Source organism: Oncorhynchus keta, chromosome 20, assembly GCF_023373465.1.
Source record: "Oncorhynchus keta strain PuntledgeMale-10-30-2019 chromosome 20, Oket_V2, whole genome shotgun sequence".
Lineage (NCBI taxonomy): Eukaryota > Metazoa > Chordata > Actinopteri > Salmoniformes > Salmonidae > Oncorhynchus > Oncorhynchus keta.
The window spans coordinates 7,267,272-7,288,185 of record NC_068440.1 but is presented as its reverse complement, the minus strand read 5'-3'; the positions used below and the strand labels follow the sequence as shown (position 1 = coordinate 7,288,185).

General features: G+C 44.3%; 1 protein-coding gene and 1 long non-coding RNA gene across 5 annotated transcripts in view; both read right to left on the bottom strand.

The window, feature by feature from the left end:
• Nucleotides 1–12,647: 12,647 nt before the first annotated feature.
• Nucleotides 12,648–13,512, bottom strand: LOC127909838 (uncharacterized). 4 transcript variants are annotated; one of them, XR_008072491.1, is made up of 6 exons: nt 13,381–13,462; nt 13,276–13,310; nt 13,136–13,205; nt 12,961–13,100; nt 12,856–12,925; nt 12,648–12,820 (listed from the first exon to the last, which is right to left on the bottom strand). It is a non-coding gene; the product is annotated as an uncharacterized LOC127909838 (long non-coding RNA). The 4 variants fall into 4 exon arrangements; XR_008072490.1 differs by lacking the exon at nt 13,276–13,310 and having other exon boundaries at nt 12,689–13,100; nt 13,416–13,512; XR_008072488.1 differs by lacking the exon at nt 13,276–13,310 and having other exon boundaries at nt 12,689–13,100; nt 13,311–13,490.
• A 206-nt stretch (nt 13,513–13,718) lies between these two features.
• Nucleotides 13,719–20,914, bottom strand: part of LOC118398939 (microtubule-actin cross-linking factor 1-like) — a 132,172-nt gene continuing 124,976 nt past the window's right edge. Inside the window, exons 4-8 of the mRNA XM_052471832.1 lie at nt 20,795–20,884; nt 16,598–16,696; nt 15,642–15,719; nt 13,850–13,979; nt 13,719–13,744 (exon numbers count right to left, since the gene is read on the bottom strand). Of these exons, the coding sequence (XP_052327792.1) occupies nt 13,719–13,744; nt 13,850–13,979; nt 15,642–15,719; nt 16,598–16,696; nt 20,795–20,884 (423 nt within the window). The remainder of the gene's footprint in view (nt 13,745–13,849; nt 13,980–15,641; nt 15,720–16,597; nt 16,697–20,794; nt 20,885–20,914) is intronic.

Here is a 20,914-nt window from a genome sequence, read left to right as displayed (position 1 = left end):
CTTACAGGTGTTGTATGTATGTATGAGGGACCTTACAGGTGTTGTATGTATGTATGAGGGACCTTACAGGTGTTGTATGTATGTATGAGGGACCTTACAGGTGTTGTATGTATGTATGAGGGACCTTACAGGTGTTGTATGTATGTATGAGGGACCTTACAGGTGTTGTATGTATGTATGAGGGACCTTACAGGTGTTGTATGTATGTATGAGGGACCTTACAGATGTTGTATGTATGTATGAGGGACCTTACAGATGTTGTATGTATGTATGAGGGACCTTACAGATGTTGTATGTATGTATGAGGGACCTTACAGGTGTTGTATGTATGTATGAGGGACCTTACAGGTGTTGTATGTATGTATGAGGGACCTTACAGGTGTTGTATGTATGTATGAGGGACCTTACAGGTGTTGTATGTATGTATGAGGGACCTTACAGGTGTTGTATGTATGTATGAGGGACCTTACAGGTGTTGTATGTATGTATGAGGGACCTTACAGGTGTTGTATGTATGAGGGACCTTACAGGTGTTGTATGTATGAGGGACCTTACAGGTGTTGTATGTATGAGGGACCTTACAGATGTTGTATGTATGAGGGACCTTACAGGTGTTGTATGTATGAGGACCTTACAGGTGTTGTATGTATGAGGGACCTTACAGGTGTTGTATGTATGAGGGACCTTACAGGTGTTGTATGTATGAGGGAACTTACAGGTGTTGTATGTATGAGGGACCTTACAGGTGTTGTATGTATGAGGGACCTTACAGGTGTTGTATGTATGAGGGACCTTACAGGTGTTGTATGTATGAGGGACCTTACAGGTGTTGTATGTATGAGGGACCTTACAGGTGTTGTATGTATGAGGGACCTTACAGGTGTTGTATGTATGAGGGACCTTACAGATGTTGTAGTTATTGAGGGACCTTACAGATGTTGTAGTTATTGAGGACCTTACAGGTGTTGTATGTATGAGGGACCTTACAGATGTTGTATGTATGAGGGACCTTACAGGTGTTGTATGTATGAGGACCTTACAGGTGTTGTATGTATGAGGGACCTTACAGATGTTGTATGTATGAGGGACCTTACAGGTGTTGTATGTATGAGGACCTTACAGATGTTGTATGTATGAGGGACCTTACAGGTGTTGTATGTATGAGGGACCTTACAGATGTTGTATGTATGAGGGACCTTACAGATGTTGTAGTTATTGAGGACCTTACAGGTGTTGTATGTATGAGGGACCTTACAGATGTTGTATGTATGAGGGACCTTACAGGTGTTGTATGTATGAGGGACCTTACAGGTGTTGTATGTATGAGGGACCTTACAGATGTTGTATGTATGAGGGACCTTACAGGTTGTTGTATGTATGAGGGACCTTACAGGTGTTGTATGTATGAGGACCTTACAGGTGTTGTATGTATGAGGGACCTTACAGGTGTTGTATGTATGAGGGACCTTACAGGTGTTGTATGTATGAGGGACCTTACAGGTGATGTATGTATGAGGGACCTTACAGATGTTGTATGTATGAGGGACCTTACAGATGTTGTATGTATGAGGGACCTTACAGGTGTTGTATGTATGAGGGACCTTACAGGTGATGTATGTATGAGGGACCTTACAGGTGATGTATGTATGAGGGACCTTACAGGTGTTGTATTGTATGAGGGACCTTACAGATGTTGTATTGTATGAGGGACCTTACAGATGTTGTATGTAATGAGGGACCTTACAGGTGTTGTATGTATGAGGGACCTTACAGATGTTGTATGTATGAGGGACCTTACAGATGTTGTATGTATGAGGGACCTTACAGGTGTTGTATGTATGAGGGACCTTACAGATGTTGTATGTATGAGGGACCTTACAGGTGTTGTATGTATGAGGACCTTACAGGTGATGTATGTATGAGGGACCTTACAGGTGTTGTATGTATGAGGGACCTTACAGATGTTGTATGTAATGAGGGACCTTACAGATGTTGTATGTAATGAGGGACCTTACAGGTGTTGTATGTATGAGGGACCTTACAGGTGTTGTATGTATGAGAGACCTTACAGATGTTGTATGTATGTATGAGGGACCTTACAGGTGTTGTATGTATGAGGACCTTACAGGTGTTGTATGTATGTATGAGGGACCTTACAGATGTTGTATGTATGTATGAGGGACCTTACAGGTGTTGTATGTATGTATGAGGGACCTTACAGGTGTTGTATGTATGTATGAGGGACCTTACAGATGTTGTATGTATGAGGGACCTTACAGATGTTGTATGTATGAGGGACCTTACAGATGTTGTATGTATGAGGGACCTTACAGGTGTTGTATGTATGAGGGACCTTACAGGTGTTGTATGTATGAGGGACCTTACAGGTGTTGTATGTATGAGGGACCTTACAGGTGTTGTATGTATGAGGGACCTTACAGGTGTTGTATGTATGAGGGACCTTACAGGTGTTGTATTGTATGAGGGACCTTACAGATGTTGTATGTAATGAGGGACCTTACAGGTGTTGTATGTATGAGGGACCTTACAGGTGTTGTATGTATGAGAGACCTTACAGATGTTGTATGTATGTATGAGGGACCTTACAGATGTTGTATGTATGAGGGACCTTACAGGTGTTGTATGTATGAGGGACCTTACAGGTGTTGTATGTATGTATGAGGGACCTTACAGATGTTGTATGTATGTATGAGGGACCTTACAGGTGTTGTATGTATGTATGAGGGACCTTACAGGTGTTGTATGTATGTATGAGGGACCTTACAGATGTTGTATGTATGAGGGACCTTACAGATGTTGTATGTATGAGGGACCTTACAGATGTTGTATGTATGAGGGACCTTACAGGTGTTGTATGTATGAGGGACCTTACAGGTGTTGTATGTATGAGGGACCTTACAGGTGTTGTATGTATGAGGGACCTTACAGGTGTTGTATGTATGAGGGACCTTATAGGTGATGTATGTATGAGGGACCTTACAGGTGTTGTATGTATGAGGGACCTTACAGGTGTTGTATTGTATGAGGGACCTTACAGATGTTGTATGTAATGAGGGACCTTACAGGTGTTGTATGTATGAGGGACCTTACAGATGTTGTATGTATGAGGGACCTTACAGATGTTGTATGTATGAGGGACCTTACAGGTGTTGTATGTATGAGGGACCTTACAGATGTTGTATGTATGAGGGACCTTACAGGTGTTGTATGTATGAGGGACCTTACAGGTGATGTATGTATGAGGACCTTACAGGTGTTGTATGTATGAGGGACCTTACAGGTGTTGTATTGTATGAGGGACCTTACAGATGTTGTATGTAATGAGGGACCTTACAGGTGTTGTATGTATGAGGGACCTTACAGGTGTTGTATGTATGAGAGACCTTACAGATGTTGTATGTATGTATGAGGGACCTTACAGGTGTTGTATGTATGAGGGACCTTACAGGTGTTGTATGTATGAGGGACCTTACAGGTGTTGTATGTATGTATGAGGGACCTTACAGGTGTTGTATGTATGTATGAGGGACCTTACAGGTGTTGTATGTATGAGGGACCTTACAGGTGTTGTATGTATGAGGGACCTTACAGGTGTTGTATGTATGTATGGGGGACCTTACAGATGTTGTATGTATGTATGAGGGACCTTACAGATGTTGTATGTATGTATGAGGGACCTTACAGGTGTTGTATGTATGTATGAGGGACCTTACAGATGTTGTATGTATGAGGGACCTTACAGATGTTGTATGTATGTATGAGGGACCTTACAGGTGTTGTATGTATGCATGTATGAGGGACCTTACAGGTGTTGTATGTATGCATGTATGAGGGACCTTACAGGTGTTGTATGTATGCATGTATGAGGGACCTTACAGGTGTTGTATGTATGTATGTATGAGGGACCTTACAGGTGTTGTATGTATGAGGGACCTTACAGGTGTTGTATGTATGAGGGACCTTACAGGTGTTGTATGTATGAGGGACCTTACAGGTGTTGTATGTATGAGGGACCTTACAGGTGTTGTATGTATGAGGGACCTTACAGGTGTTGTATGTATGAGGGACCTTACAGGTGTTGTATGTATGAGGGACCTTACAGGTGTTGTATGTATGAGGGACCTTACAGATGTTGTATGTATGTATGAGGGACCTTACAGGTGTTGTATGTATGTATGTATGAGGGACCTTACAGGTGTTGTATGTATGTATGAGGGACCTTACAGGTGTTGTATGTATGAGGGACCTTACAGATGTTGTATGTATGTATGAGGGACCTTACAGATGTTGTATGTATGTATGAGGGACCTTACAGATGTTGTATGTATGTATGAGGGACCTTACAGGTGTTGTATGTATGTATGAGGGACCTTACAGGTGTTGTATGTATGTATGAGGGACCTTACAGGTGTTGTATGTATGTATGAGGGACCTTACAGATGTTGTATGTATGTATGAGGGACCTTACAGGTGTTGTATGTATGTATGAGGGACCTTACAGATGTTGTATGTATGTATGAGGGACCTTACAGGTGTTGTATGTATGTATGAGGACCTTACAGGTGTTGTATGTATGTATGAGGGACCTTACAGGTGTTGTATGTATGTATGAGGGACCTTACAGGTGTTGTATGTATGTATGAGGGACCTTACAGGTGTTGTATGTATGTATGAGGGACCTTACAGATGTTGTATGTATGTATGAGGGACCTTACAGATGTTGTATGTATGTATGAGGACCTTACAGGTGTTGTATGTATGTATGAGGGACCTTACAGGTGTTGTATGTATGTATGTATGAGGGACCTTACAGGTGTTGTATGTATGAGGGACCTTACAGGTGTTGTATGTATGAGGGACCTTACAGGTGTTGTATGTATGATGAGGGACCTTACAGGTGTTGTATGTATGAGGGACCTTACAGGTGTTGTATGTATGAGGGACCTTACAGGTGTTGTATGTATGAGGGACCTTACAGGTGTTGTATGTATGAGGGACCTTACAGGTGTTGTATGTATGAGGGACCTTACAGATGTTGTATGTATGTATGAGGGACCTTACAGGTGTTGTATGTATGTATGAGGGACCTTACAGGTGTTGTATGTATGAGGGACCTTACAGATGTTGTATGTATGTATGAGGGACCTTACAGATGTTGTATGTATGTATGAGGGACCTTACAGATGTTGTATGTATGTATGAGGGACCTTACAGGTGTTGTATGTATGTATGAGGGACCTTACAGGTGTTGTATGTATGAGGGACCTTACAGGTGTTGTATGTATGTATGAGGGACCTTACAGGTGTTGTATGTATGTATGAGGGACCTTACAGGTGTTGTATGTATGTATGAGGGACCTTACAGGTGTTGTATGTATGTATGAGGGACCTTACAGGTGTTGTATGTATGAGGGACCTTACAGGTGTATGTATGTATGAGGGACCTTACAGATGTTGTATGTATGTATGAGGGACCTTACAGATGTTGTATGTATGTATGAGGGACCTTACAGGTGTTGTATGTATGTATGAGGGACCTTACAGGTGTTGTATGTATGTATGAGGGACCTTACAGGTGTTGTATGTATGTATGAGGGACCTTACAGGTGTTGTATGTATGTATGAGGGACCTTACAGGTGTTGTATGTATGTATGAGGGACCTTACAGGTGTTGTATGTATGTATGAGGGACCTTACAGGTGTTGTATGTATGAGGGACTTACAGGTGTTGTATGTATGAGGGACCTTACAGGTGTTGTATGTATGAGGGACCTTACAGGTGTTGTATGTATTGAGGACCTTACAGGTGTTGTATGTATGAGGACCTTACAGATGTTGTATGTATGAGGGACCTTACAGGTGTTGTATGTATGTATGAGGACCTTACAGGTGTTGTATGTATGTATGAGGGACCTTACAGGTGTTGTATGTATGAGGGACCTTACAGGTGTTGTATGTATGAGGGACCTTACAGGTGTTGTATGTATTGAGGACCTTACAGAGGTTGTATGTATGAGGGACCTTACAGGTGTTGTATGTATGAGGGACCTTACAGGTGTTGTATGTATGTATGAGGGACCTTACAGGTGTTGTATGTATGTATGAGGGACCTTACAGGTGTTGTATGTATGTATGAGGGACCTTACAGGTGTTGTATGTATGTATGAGGGACCTTACAGGTGTTGTATGTATGTATGAGGGACCTTACAGGTGTTGTATGTATGTATGAGGGACCTTACAGGTGTTGTATGTATGTATGAGGGACCTTACAGGTGTTGTATGTATGAGGGACCTTACAGGTGTTGTATGTATGTATGAGGGACCTTACAGATGTTGTATGTATGTATGAGGGACCTTACAGGTGTTGTATGTATGTATGAGGGACCTTACAGGTGTTGTATGTATGAGGGACCTTACAGGTGTTGTATGTATGTATGAGGGACCTTACAGGTGTTGTATGTATGTATGAGGGACCTTACAGGTGTTGTATGTATGAGGACCTTACAGATGTTGTATGTATGTATGAGGGACCTTACAGATGTTGTATGTATGTATGAGGGACCTTACAGGTGTTGTATGTATGTATGAGGGACCTTACAGGTGTTGTATGTATGTATGAGGGACCTTACAGGTGTTGTATGTATGTATGAGGGACCTTACAGGTGTTGTATGTATGTATGAGGGACCTTACAGGTGTTGTATGTATGTATGAGGGACCTTACAGGTGTTGTATGTATGTATGAGGGACCTTACAGGTGTTGTATGTATGTATGATGGGACCTTACAGGTGTTGTATGTATGAGGGACCTTACAGGTGTTGTATGTATGAGGGACCTTACAGGTGTTGTATGTATTGAGGGACCTTACAGGTGTTGTATGTATGAGGGACCTTACAGGTGTTGTATGTATGAGGGACCTTACAGGTGTTGTATGTATGAGGGACCTTACAGGTGTTGTATGTATGAGGGACCTTACAGGTGTTGTATGTATGAGGGACCTTACAGGTGTTGTATGTATGAGGGACCTTACAGGTGTTGTATGTATGAGGGACCTTACAGGTGTTGTATGTATTGAGGGACCTTACAGGTGTTGTATGTATTGAGGGACCTTACAGGTGTTGTATGTATTGAGGGACCTTACAGGTGTTGTATGTATGAGGGACCTTACAGATGTTGTATGTATGAGGGACCTTACAGGTGTTGTATGTATGAGGGACCTTACAGGTGTTGTATGTATGAGGGACCTTACAGGTGTTGTATGTATGAGGGACCTTACAGGTGTTGTATGTATGAGGGACCTTACAGGTGTTGTATGTATGAGGGACCTTACAGGTGTTGTATGTATGAGGGACCTTACAGGTGTTGTATGTATGAGGGACCTTACAGGTGTTGTATGTATGAGGGACCTTACAGGTGTTGTATGTATGAGGGACCTTACAGGTGTTGTATGTATGAGGGACCTTACAGATGTTGTATGTATGAGGGACCTTACAGATGTTGTATGTATGAGGGACCTTACAGGTGTTGTATGTATGAGGGACCTTACAGGTGTTGTATGTATGAGGGACCTTACAGGTGTTGTATGTATGAGGGACCTTACAGATGTTGTATGTATGAGGGACCTTACAGATGTTGTATTGTATGAGGGACCGTATACAGGTGTTGAGGGACCTTAGGTGTTGTATGAGGGACCTTACAGGTGTTGTATGTATTGAGGGACCTTACAGGTGTTGTATGTATTGAGGGACCTTACAGGTGTTGTATGTATTGAGGGACCTTACAGGTGTTGTATGTATGAGGGACCTTACAGGTGTTGTATGTGAGGGTTACAGGTGTTGTATGTATGAGGGACCTTACAGGTGTTGTATGTATGAGGGACCTTACAGGTGTTGTATGTATGAGGGACCTTACAGGTGTTGTATGTATGAGGGACCTTACAGATGTTGTATGTATGAGGGACCTTACAGATGTTGTAGTTATGAGGGACCTTACAGGTGTTGTATGTATGAGGACCTTACAGGTGTTGTATGTATGAGGGACCTTACAGGTGTTGTATGTATGAGGGACCTTACAGATGTTGTATTGTATGAGGGACCTTACAGGTGATGTATGTATGAGGGACCTTACAGGTGTTGTATTGTATGAGGGACCTTACAGATGTTGTATTGTATGAGGGACCTTACAGGTGTTGTATGTATGTATGAGGGACCTTACAGGTGTTGTATGTATGTATGAGGGACCTTACAGGTGTTGTATGTATGTATGAGGGACCTTACAGGTGTTGTATGTATGTATGAGGGACCTTACAGGTGTTGTATGTATGTATGAGGGACCTTACAGGTGTTGTATGTATGTATGAGGGACCTTACAGGTGTTGTATGTATGTATGAGGGACCTTACAGGTGTTGTATGTATGAGGGACCTTACAGGTGTTGTATGTATGAGGGACCTTACAGGTGTTGTATGTATGAGGGACCTTACAGGTGTTGTATGTATGAGGGACCTTACAGGTGTTGTATGTATGAGGGACCTTACAGGTGATGTATGTATGAGGGACCTTACAGGTGTTGTATGTATGAGGGACCTTACATGTGATGTATGTATGAGGGACCTTACAGGTGTTGTATGTATGAGGGACCTTACAGGTGTTGTATGTATGAGGGACCTTACAGGTGTTGTATGTATGAGGGACCTTACAGGTGTTGTATGTATGAGGGACCTTACAGGTGTTGTATGTATGAGGGACCTTACAGGTGTTGTATGTATGAGGGACCTTACAGGTGATGTATGTATGAGGGACCTTACAGGTGTTGTATGTATGAGGGACCTTACAGGTGATGTATGTATGAGGGACCTTACAGGTGTTGTATGTATGAGGGACCTTACAGGTGTTGTATGTATGAGGGACCTTACAGGTGTTGTATGTATGAGGGACCTTACAGGTGTTGTATGTATGAGGGACCTTACAGGTGTTGTATGTATGAGGGACCTTACAGGTGTTGTATGTATGAGGGACCTTACAGGTGTTGTATGTATGAGGGACCTTACAGATGTTGTATGTATGAGGGACAGGGTGAAGGGTTTGTCATAAAACAATAATGTCAACCACTATTATTCACACAGGGTGAGTCCATATAACTTATTATGTGCCTTGTTAAGCCAAACTCATTTAGGCTTGCCTAAACAAAGAGGCTGAATACTTATGTACTAACTATATTTTATACTGTATAAAAATGTAAATGCAACATGTAAAGTGTTGGTCCAATATTTCATGAGCTGAAATAAAATATCACAGGAATTTTCCATTTGCACAAAAAGCATATTTCACTCAACAACAAAGACATTACATCCCTGTTAGTGAACATTTCTCCATTGCCAAGATAATCCATCCACCTGACTGACAGGTGTGTATTAACAGCATGATTGTTACACAGGTGCACCTTGTGCTGGGGGAAATTAGGCCACCCTAAAATGTGCCGTTTTGTCACAAAACACAATGCATGCTGACTGCAGGAATGTCCACCAGCGATGTTGCCAGATAATTTAATGTTCATTTCTCTGCCATAAGCCGCTTCCAACGTCCGACCGGCCTCAAAACCTTCAGCCCAGCAAACACACCAGACATATCACCCCCTGAGCATGTTTGGGATGCTCTGGATCGACAGCATGTTCCAGTTCCCGACAATATCCAACAACCATTGAAGAGGACTGGGACAACGTTCCATAAGCCACAATCAACCGCCTGATCAACTCTACATGAAGCAGATGTGTCGCACTGCAGGAGGCAAATGGGGGTCACACCAGATACTGACTGGTTTTGTGATCCACGCCCCTACCTTTTTTTAAAGGTATCTGTGACAAACAGATGCAAATCTGTATTCCCAGCCATGAGACATTCATAGATTAGTGCATTTATTTTAATTCACTGATTTCATTTTATGAACTGTATTTCAGTAAAATCTTTGAAAATGTTGTATGTTGTGTTTATATTTTTGTTCAGTGTAGTTACGAATTTTGTATTAATGTTGAAAAAAATAGGATTTTTCTTCCACTTACGAGTATTTAGTGTAGATTGTTGACAATTTTACATATACATATATATCCATTTTAATCCCACTTTGTAAAGTAATAAAATGTGAAGAAATCCAAGGGGTCTGAATACTTTTGCAAGGCACTTTACATATCTACCTCAATTATCTCCGTACTAAGTTATCATTTCTCATTGTGTATTTATTCCTCAAGTTACTATTTTTCAATTATTTCTCCCTGCATTGCTGGGAAGGGCCCTAAGTAAGCATTTCACCGTTAGTCTACTCCTGTTGTTTATGAAGCATTTCACCGTTAGTCTACTCCTGTTGTTTATGAAGCATATGACAAATAAAATTATTTAATTGATCCTCAACTGCAACCCGTAAACCGCACTGCTCTACACTTCCATCTTCTCTCTCATTTCCTCCTCTTCTTCTTCTTCTTTCTCTTTCAGTGCAACAGTAGTTTTCAGCCCCCATTCAGTCCATCAGTGCTGGGTCTCTACCTCTGTCCCACAGACTGCATCACCCTCCCTCCCTCTACTCTCCTTCCTCCCATTCTCCCTCTACTCTCCTCCCGCCCATCCTCCCTCTACTCTCCTTCCTCCAGGCTCACACCGTTCTGCTGAATCATGCTCATTGAAGTGGCTGTGAAGTCATGCAGCGTGTCTCCTTGGCAACCGGCTTGCCAGTGTCACCTTGAGGTTATTTAATCATAGTCGCTCTATTCTGCCCACAGCACATCCAGGTGGTCGTTCATGGGAAGTGTGATTGTAAACCTAATAATACATGTGGGTACCTGAGCTGTCAAAATACAGGGCTTTGCCAAAATGGCGCTCTCATTTCTTTTTCAAACTTTTATAGTGAAGTTCGACCCCCCCAACTAAACCTTTCCTTTTTTTGGGGAGGATCTTTGATTTGTGTCAAGGATGCAGGAAGGGTAGGGTTCGCTTGTCTGATTCATGTCCAAAAATCGTTGTTTTACCCCTGGGTTCTTGAGGCCAGCTGTGTGTGTGTGCGTGTGCACGTGTGTGTGTGCTCCTCTATGGTGCCAGTGCTTTAGAACATGGCCTGACCTACTGCAATGCCCTGCCTGGTGGCTATTTTCCACAACAGCACAAGGACATACCAAGGAAAACTATGCGACACACACAGCCACTCCACTCAAGCTTTTAAAACACTACTACTAGTGTCTTCACAGATACACAACACCATAGGAGGCTTCCCTAAAGCCATCTCTGTTTCTTAACAAGCAGGTTGAAACAACATCTACACTACTACTAGTATCTTCACAGATACACAACACCATAGGAGGCCTCCCTAAAGCCATCTATGTCTCTTAACAAGCAGGTTGAAACAACATCTACAAACATAGCAACAGCTCCAGTAAAACTCCCACACTGACAAGACACATTAAACTAAACTAAACCTAGTCTGCGCCTGGAACAGAACTAACTAGCTGCCGCACACACAGCCTCTGAGCCAACCCTGGTACTCCCAGCAACCCAATGACAGCAGAGGACAAGTCTGAGAGAACACACACACACACAGAGCCTCTGAGCCAACCCTGGTACTCCCAGCAACCCAATGACAGCAGAGGACAAGTCTGAGAGAACACACACACAGCCTCTGAGCCAACCCTGGTACTCCCAGCAACCCAATGACAGCAGAGGACAAGTCTGAGAGAACACACACACACAGCCTCTGAGCCATCCCTGGTACTCCCAGCAACCCAATGACAGCAGAGGACAAGTCTGAGAGCACACACACACACACACACACACAGAGAGAGAGAGAGAGACAGAGCCTCTGAGCCAACCCTGGTACAATATGACAGCAGAGGACAAGTCTGAGAGATCAACACACACACACACACACACAGAGAGAGAGAGACAGAGCCTCTGAGCCAACCCTGGTACTCCCAGCAACCCAATATGACAGCAGAGGACAAGTCAGAGATCAACATCCACCATTAGCTCTAAGGATCGTCACCACCTCTGCCTCTGTCTCCAAGTGATGGGAACTAGACTATAGGCCACAGTGGAACTATCACTATGCCTTTAGCCCATATGGACAGAGAGCAGCCTCACTAACAAATGTCATGAGGTGACAGCAAGTATCCCAATTTGCAAAAGTGTAAACTATATTTGACAAAAGTGCTGTTAATAAAGTGGTATGTATTTGGTTCCATACCAGACTCGCAAACCAACAGAGATGAGCCACAACATAGAAAAATGTTTTTACTTGTAAAACATTGATAAAGGAGGACAGAGAAAGTTATTGACAGAGGACAAAGAAAGTTATTGACAGAGGACAAAGAAAAAGAATATGAACCCTCTGTCCCCCACGCTCACTCAGTCAACTAGAAACAAACAAAACGAAGAAGAGTAGCATGCTAGACCTTCACCTTCACACACACTATAATACGTAGAAGAAACTAGTGTAAAGCCCAGTAGCCACCCCCCCCACAGGACTTCTACAAGTACTCAAGGTAATTAGACGGATGATTTTATCTGAACCGCTATCTTGACTGCCATGAGGCCGGCGAGTCGTAAATCGATTTTCCTGCCAAGACAGATCCAATTTGAAACCGTCGCCTGTTGTATTCAACATTTCACTGTAACGTCTACACCTGTTGTATTCAACATTTCACTGTAACGTCTACACCTGTTGTATTCAACATTTCACTGTAACGTCTACACCTGTTGTATTCAACATTTCACTGTAACGTCTACACCTGTTGTATTCAGCATTTCACTGTAACGTCTACACCTGTTGTATTCAACATTTCACTGTAACGTCTACACCTGTTGTATTCAGCATTTCACTGTAACGTCTACACCTGTTGTATTCAACATTTCACTGTAACGTCTACACCTGTTGTATTCGGCATTTCACTGTAACGTCTACACCTGTTGTATTCAACATTTCACTGTAACGTCTACACCTGTTGTATTCAGCATTTCACTGTAACGTCTACACCTGTTGTATTCAACATTTCACTGTAACGTCTACACCTGTTGTATTCAACATTTCACTGTAACGTCTACACCTGTTGTATTCAGCATTTCACTGTAACGTCTACACCTGTTGTATTCAACATTTCACTGTAACGTCTACACCTGTTGTATTCAACATTTCACTGTAACGTCTACACCTGTTGTATTCAGCATTTCACTGTAACGTCTACACCTGTTGTATTCGGCATTTCACTGTAACGTCTACACCTGTTGTATTCGGCATTTCACTGTAACGTCTACACCTGTTGTATTCAACATTTCACTGTAACGTCTACACCTGTTGTATTCAGCATTTCACTGTAACGTCTACACCTGTTGTATTCAGCATTTCACTGTAACGTCTACACCTGTTGTATTCAACATTTCACTGTAACGTCTACACCTGTTGTATTCAGCATTTCACTGTAACGTCTACACCTGTTGTATTCAGCATTTCACTGTAACGTCTACACCTGTTGTATTCAGCATTTCACTGTAACGTCTACACCTGTTGTATTCGGCATTTCACTGTAACGTCTACACCTGTTGTATTCGGCATTTCACTGTAACGTCTACACCTGTTGTATTCGGCGCACGTGACAAATAACATTTGATTTGGAGATGGTGTTGTTTCTTTAAAAATGTATTTAACCAGGAAAAGACCCTTGAGATTAGAGACCTCTGTCGTGAGGTGGACCTGGCCAGAGGCCAGCAGGAAGTGGTCATCGTGCCGTGAACACACACACACACACACACACACACACACACATCTTAGCACAACGTATAGAGCAGGGTGGCCAACCTCGACATAGAGCTAGAAGACATAGAGCAGCACAGACCTGGAAGTGCAGGATGATGGTCCAGATGAGGCCCAGTGTCAGCTTGGGGTTGCCGTCTGTGATGTCATCGTTCCGGATGTTCACCAGTTTGACCTGGAACATGTAGAACGGGAGGATTAAACACCTGGCCTCGTGGTAAACTAATTAAAGCTTTGACATGGAATAGAAAGCTGTAAGGGGACTGGAGTTGGGTACCCATGTGCTCCACGTTATTAACCAGTCACCACATCACTTCCTGTTCTCTATTGTAAACGTTGAATACTAAAGGGTGTGACTAGCCTTCATATTCCGACTGTCTTTCTCACATCAGTGCACATAAGAGCAATAAGAGCCACTGAAAGCATAAGAGCCACTGAAGGCTACCGAGATGGAGCCCATGTTTAGTAAGAGCCGGTGTCTAAGACAGAGGTGCAGCATTGGTTGGAGATGCTTGAGGTGTGACTGTGGTCATCTGGGAGTCCCAGTCATGCAGCGCTGACACATTGGGACAAGAGAGAGAGCGAGAGCACGAGCGAGAGGAGAGAGAGAAAGAGGGGGAGGAGAGAGAGGAGAGAGAAAGAAAGAGGGAGGAGAGAGAGAGAAAGGGAGGAGAGAGAGAGAAAGGGAGGAGAGAGAGAGAGAGAAAGAGAGAGATACAAAGAAAGAGAGAGAGAGAGAGAGATACAAAGAAAGAGAGAGAGAGAGAGAGAGATACAAAGAAAGAGAGAGAGAGAGATACAAAGAAAAGAGAGAAAGAGAGAGATACAAAGAAAAAGAGAGAGAGAGATACAAAGAAAGAGAGAGAAAGAGAGAGAGATACAAAGAAAGAGAGAGAAAGAGAGAGAGATACAAAGAAAGAGAGAGAGAGAGAGAGAGATACAAAGAAAGAGAGAGAGAGAGAGAGATACAAAGAAAAAGAGAGAGAGAGAGAGATACAAAGAAAGAGAGAAAGAGAGAGATACAAAGAAAGAGAGAGAGAGAGAGATACAAAGAAAGAGAGAGAAAGAGAGAGATACAAAGAGAGAGATACAAAGAAAGAGAGAGAAAGAGAGAGATACAAAGAAAGAGAGAGAAAGAGAGAGATACAAAGAAAGAGAGAGAAAGAGAGAGATACAAAGAAAGAGAGAGAAAGAGAGAGATACAAAGAAAGAGAGAAAGAGAGAGATACAAAGAAAGAGAGAGAGAGAGAGATACAAAGAAAGAGAGAGAAAGAGAGATACAAAGAAAGAGAGAGAAAGAGAGAGATACAAAGAAAGAGAGAGAAAGAGAGAGATACAAAGAAAGAGAGAGAAAGAGAGAGATACAAAGAAAGAGAGAGAGAGAGAGAGATACAAAGAAAGAAAGAGAGAGAGAGATACAAAGAAAGAGAGAGAAAGAGAGATACAAAGAAAGAGAGAGAAAGAGAGATACAAAGAAAGAGAGAGAAAGAGAGAGATACAAAGAAAGAGAGAAAGAGAGAGATACAAAGAAAGAGAGAGAGAGAGAGACCACCTCAATGATTTTATTTATGGATGTGCTTTGTATGTTTTTTTTGCGTTTGTTTTTTTTTAATGGTCAAATAAACCAAATTGTATTTTATTTTTCCCCCCCCAAAGGCAGGTTGAATTTGGCTTCGTTCAGGTCAATATGTATTTCTGAGCATGAGTACCTGTTGAGATATTGAGTGGGTTGAGAGTGGCGCGTGTGTGTGTGTGTGTGTGTGTGTGTGTGTGTGTGTGTGTGTGTGTGTGTGTGTGTGTGTGTGTGTGTGTGTGTGTGTGTGTGTGTCAGTTGTACCTGTCTCTGTTTGAGAAAGTCCAGGGCAATTTGGACATTCTGGAGCCGGTGAAATCGCATGCGACCCTTTTCCCTGGGCTGAAAAACAGAAAAGAAAAGTTAAAGGATTTTTTATATTTTTTATGTAGATATTCTCACAGTCACAATTCTGACCAGTGATAGAGATACAAGTGGTGAGTGTCCTTCCCAATTCAAAGTGCAGTGAGCGGGGAAAACTATGCACAGGCCGCTGTAATGACATGGCATTATCCTAGAGGGCGCTGTCTTCAACTGTTGTCAAACACACACCAACACCCATCCTCACAGCAGAGCAGGAAACAACCCGGGAAAAACATTCTGCCAACCAGAACATGTACATCTGCAAACCATGCTGGTTTAAACAGTCTAATACTTCCTCAAAACACACACACTTTATCACTGCCTGCTCTCTCGAACACACACAATCCTTGGCTGGCTGGCTGGCTGGCACACAGACACACACACAGTCTGACAACACACACAGCAAAGCTGCTAGAAATACAAGATGCAGGAGTGTGTGTGTCACACTGTGCTGGGCTGGGTTAGGTATACTGCAGTCAACAGTGGCAGTACTGAAGCAGCACTTTAGCAGAGCTATAAGGAGCACTCAGGCCAAACCAACAACTCCATGCAGAGCAAGAGAGGTAAGGGAAGGGTCAGGGAGAAGATGCTCACTGTAGAAATGCTACTTAACCTTAAGATTTTGTCTGATTATCATTTTCGTGACATGTGTGTAATGGTTGCACATACGTCAAGCAACGGTGACTGAGAATGTGTGTGGTTGAATGGGAAAACGTTGAGGAAAGTGTGTGTAAATGTGTGTGTCAATGTGTGTCTTGGGATGCCTATCCATAACACCACACCACTCCACTCGCATGCAGTCTGAAAACACAGTCTGTGGGGTGAGGATCAGCGTGAGGGTTGGGGGTCAAACATACTCCCTGAGCTCCGTCCTCCTCCTCCTCCCCCCCGAGTAAGATGAGCGGGGGGGCTCGGGACATACACACCCTCCTCAGCGAGGACACGCCCTTGAGCTGCTACCATCCGGAGGGGTGGGGGGGATGAGGAGAGCGAGAGAAGGATGAAAGAAATGTGTAGAGGGATGAGGTGATGTTCCAAAGGAAAGAGGTAGAGGAGGAGGAAATGACAAGTGCAGCTGGGGCAATAGGAAAGCCAAATCAAAAAGTAACCCGCTAACAGGCCAGCTTTAAAAAAAAAATGCTTTTTTTTACATTATTATAATAATTGTAAAGTGCAATCTCACAGGAACACCCCCTCACAGTAACACACTCTCCCCCCCCCACAGTAACACACCCTCCCCCCCTCACAGTAACACTCTTCCCCCCTCACAGTAACACTCTCCCCCTCACAGTAACACTCTCTCCCCCCTCACAGTAACACTCTCCCCCTCACAGTAACACTCTCCCCCCTCACAGTAACACACTCTCCCCCCTCACAGTAACACACACCCCCCCCTCACAGTAACACTCTCCCCCCTCACAGTAACACTCTCTCCCCCCTCACAGTAACACTCTCCCCCTCACAGTAACACACTCCCCCCTCACAGTAACACTCTCAGTAACCCCCTCACAGTAACACTCTCTCCCCCCACAGTAACACTCCTCACAGTAACACCCTCCTCACAGTAACACTCTCCCCCCTCACAGTAACTCTCTCCCCCCTCACAGTAACTCTCCCCCCTCACAGTAACACACTCTCTCACAGAAACCCCCCCCTCAAGTAACACACTCTCCCCCCCCTCACAGTAACACACTCTCTCCCCCTCACAGTAACACTCTCTCCCCCTCACAGTAACACTCTCCCCCTTACAGTAACACACTCTCTACCCCCTCAACACTCTCTCCCCCTCAACACACTCTGCAACCCTCAGTAACACTCTCCCCCCTCACAGTTACGCACTCTCCCCCTAACAGTAACACACTCTCCCCTCACAGTAACTCCCCCCTCACAGTAAACACTCTCCCTCCCCCTCACAGTAACACACCCCCCTCACAGAAACACTCCCCCCTCACAGAAACGCTCTCTCCCCTTCACAGTAACGCGCCTCTCCCCCTTCACAGTAACGCACTCTCTCCCCTTCACAGTAACTCACTCTCTCCCCTCACAGTAGCACACTCTCCCCCCTCAAAGAAACACACTCTCCCCCTCAAAGAAACACACTCTCCCCCCTCTCAGCAAGGCACCCCCCCTCACAGTAACGCACTCTCCCCCTCACAGAAACGCTCCCCCCCTCACAGAAACTCTCCCCCCTCACAGTAACACTCTCCCCCCCTCACAGTAACTCTCTCCCCCTCACAGTAAACTCTCCCCCTCACAGTAACACTCTCCCCCTCACAGTAACACTCTCCCCCTCACAGTAACACTCTCCCCCTCACAGTAACTCTCCCCCTCAAAGAAACGCACTCTCTTCCCCCTCACAGTAACGCACTCTCCCCCTCACAGTAACGCACTAACTCTCCCCCTCACAGTAACGCACTCTCCCCCTCACAGTAACGCACTCTCCCCCCCTCACAGTAACGCACTCTCCCCCCTCACAGTAACCACACCCCCCTCACAGTAACGCACTCCCCCCTCACAGTAACGCACTCTTCCCCCTCACAGTAACGCACTCCCCCCTCACAGTAACGCACTCTCCCCTCACAGTAACGCACTCTCTCCCCTCACAGTAACGCACTCTCTCCCCTCACAGTAACGCACTCCCCCCCTCACAGTAACGCGCACTCTCCCCCTCACAGTAACGCGCACTCTCCCCTCACAGTAACGCACTCTCTCCCCCCTCACAGTAACGCACTCTCTCCCCCTCACAGTAACGCACTCTCCCTCTCTCTCCCCCTCACAGTAACGCACTCCCCCCCCCTCACAGTAACGCACTCTCTCCCCCTCACAGTAACGCACTCTCTCCCCCCTCACAGTAACGCACTCTCTCCCCCTCACAGTAACGCACTCTCTCCCCCCTCACAGTAACGCACTCTCTCCCCCCTCACATTAACGCACTCTCTCCCCCCTCACATTAACGCACTCTTCCCCCCTCACGGTAACACACTCAGTGATTGAAATGTGAGGTGAATACGTCTCACAAACAGTAAAAGGAGTCAGTAGGCGGACCAGTCAGTCTTTTCATGTTAATACACCCGTCTGTCACTGAGTTACAATAAGTCATCATGTTAATACACCTGCCTGTCACTGAGTTACAATAAGTCATCATGTTAATACACCTGCCTGTCACTGAGTTACAATGAGTCATCATGTTAATACACCCGCCTGTCACTGAGTTACAATGAGTCATCATGTTAATACACCCGCCTGTCACTGAGTTACAATGAGTCATCATGTTAATACACCCGCCTGTCACTGAGTTACAATGAGTCATCATGTTAATACACCCGCCTGTCACTGAGTTACAATGAGTCATCATGTTAATACACCCGCCTGTCACTGAGTTACAATGAGTCATCATGTTAATACACCCGCCTGTCACTGAGTTACAATGAGTCATCATGTTAATACACCCGCCTGTCACTGAGTTACAATGAGTCATCATGTTAATACACCTGCCTGTCACTGAGTTACAATGAGTCATCATGTTAATACACCCGCCTGTCACTGAGTTACAATGAGTCATCATGTTAATACACCCGTCTGTCACTGAGTTACAATAAGTCATCATGTTAATACACCCGCCTGTCACTGAGTTACAATAAGTCATCATGTTAATACACCCGCCTGTCACTGAGTTACAATGAGTCATCATGTTAATACACCTGCCTGTCACTGAGTTACAATGAGTCATCATGTTAATACACCCGCCTGTCACTGAGTTACAATGAGTCATCATGTTAATACACCCGTCTGTCACCGAGTTACAATGAGTCATCATGTTAATACACCCATCTGTCACGGAGTTACAATAAGTCATCATGTTAATACACCCGTCTGTCACTGAGTTACAATAAGTCATCATGTTAATACACCTGCCTGTCACTGAGTTACAATAAGTCATCATGTTAATACACCCGCCTGTCACTGAGTTACAATAAGTCATCATGTTAATACACCCGCCTGTCACTGAGTTACAATGAGTCATCATGTTAATACACCCATCTGTCACTGAGTTACAATAAGTCATCATGTTAATACACCCGCCTGTCACTGAGTTACAATGAGTCATCATGTTAATACACCTGCCTGTCACTGAGTTACAATAAGTCATCATGTTAATACACCTGCCTGTCACTGAGTTACAATAAGTCATCATGTTAATACACCCATCTGTCACTGAGTTACAATGAGTCATCATGTTAATACACCTGCCTGTCACTGAGTTACAATGAGTCATCATGTTAATACACCTGCCTGTCACTGAGTTACAATGAGTCATCATGTTAATACACCCGCCTGTCACTGAGTTACAATAAGTCATCATGTTAATACACCCGCCTGTCACTGAGTTACAATAAGTCATCATGTTAATACACCTGCCTGTCACTGAGTTACAATAAGTCATCATGTTAATACACCCGCCTGTCACTGAGTTACAATAAGTCATCATGCGCTCCAAGCAAGTCTTTATCTGCATCTGAAATGGCATCCTACATACTACACTAGCACTGACCAGGGCTCATTGGCCTTCAGTCAAAGTTCAGATAGGGACACATGCATGTCCCTCAATGTAATATTGACATTATTAGAGAACGATATGTGTCAATATACCCAAGTTCACTTAAAGATCTGCTCTGAGGATGTCTTTCTCAACATGAGGGTGTCTGGAGGGTGCGTCTCAGTGTGTCTGGAGGGTGCGTCTCAGTGTGTCTGGAGGGTGCGTCTCAGTGTGTCTGGAGGGTGCGTCTCAGTGTGTCTGGAGGGTGTGCGTCTCAGTGTGTCTGGAGGGTGCGTCTCAGTGTGTCTGGAGGGTGCGTCTCAGTGTGTCTGGAGGGTGTGCGTCTCAGTGTGTCTGGAGGGTGTGCGTCTCAGGGTGTCTGGAGGGTGTGCGTCTCAGGGTGTCTGCAGTGTGCGTCTCAGGGTGCGTCTCAGGGTGTGTCTCAGGGCATGACTGATGGTCGTCAAGGTTTGAAGGTGTGACTGGGTGCGTCTTGATGAGTTTGTGTGTGTCTTACCAGGGTGACTCCAGAGAGGACCTCCAGGAGGGAGATCAAGTTGTGTCCATCTCTCAGGTCCTCGTACAGGTCTGTGATGTGCTTCCTCACCTGATGGAGAGGAAGAGAAAGAGGCAGAGA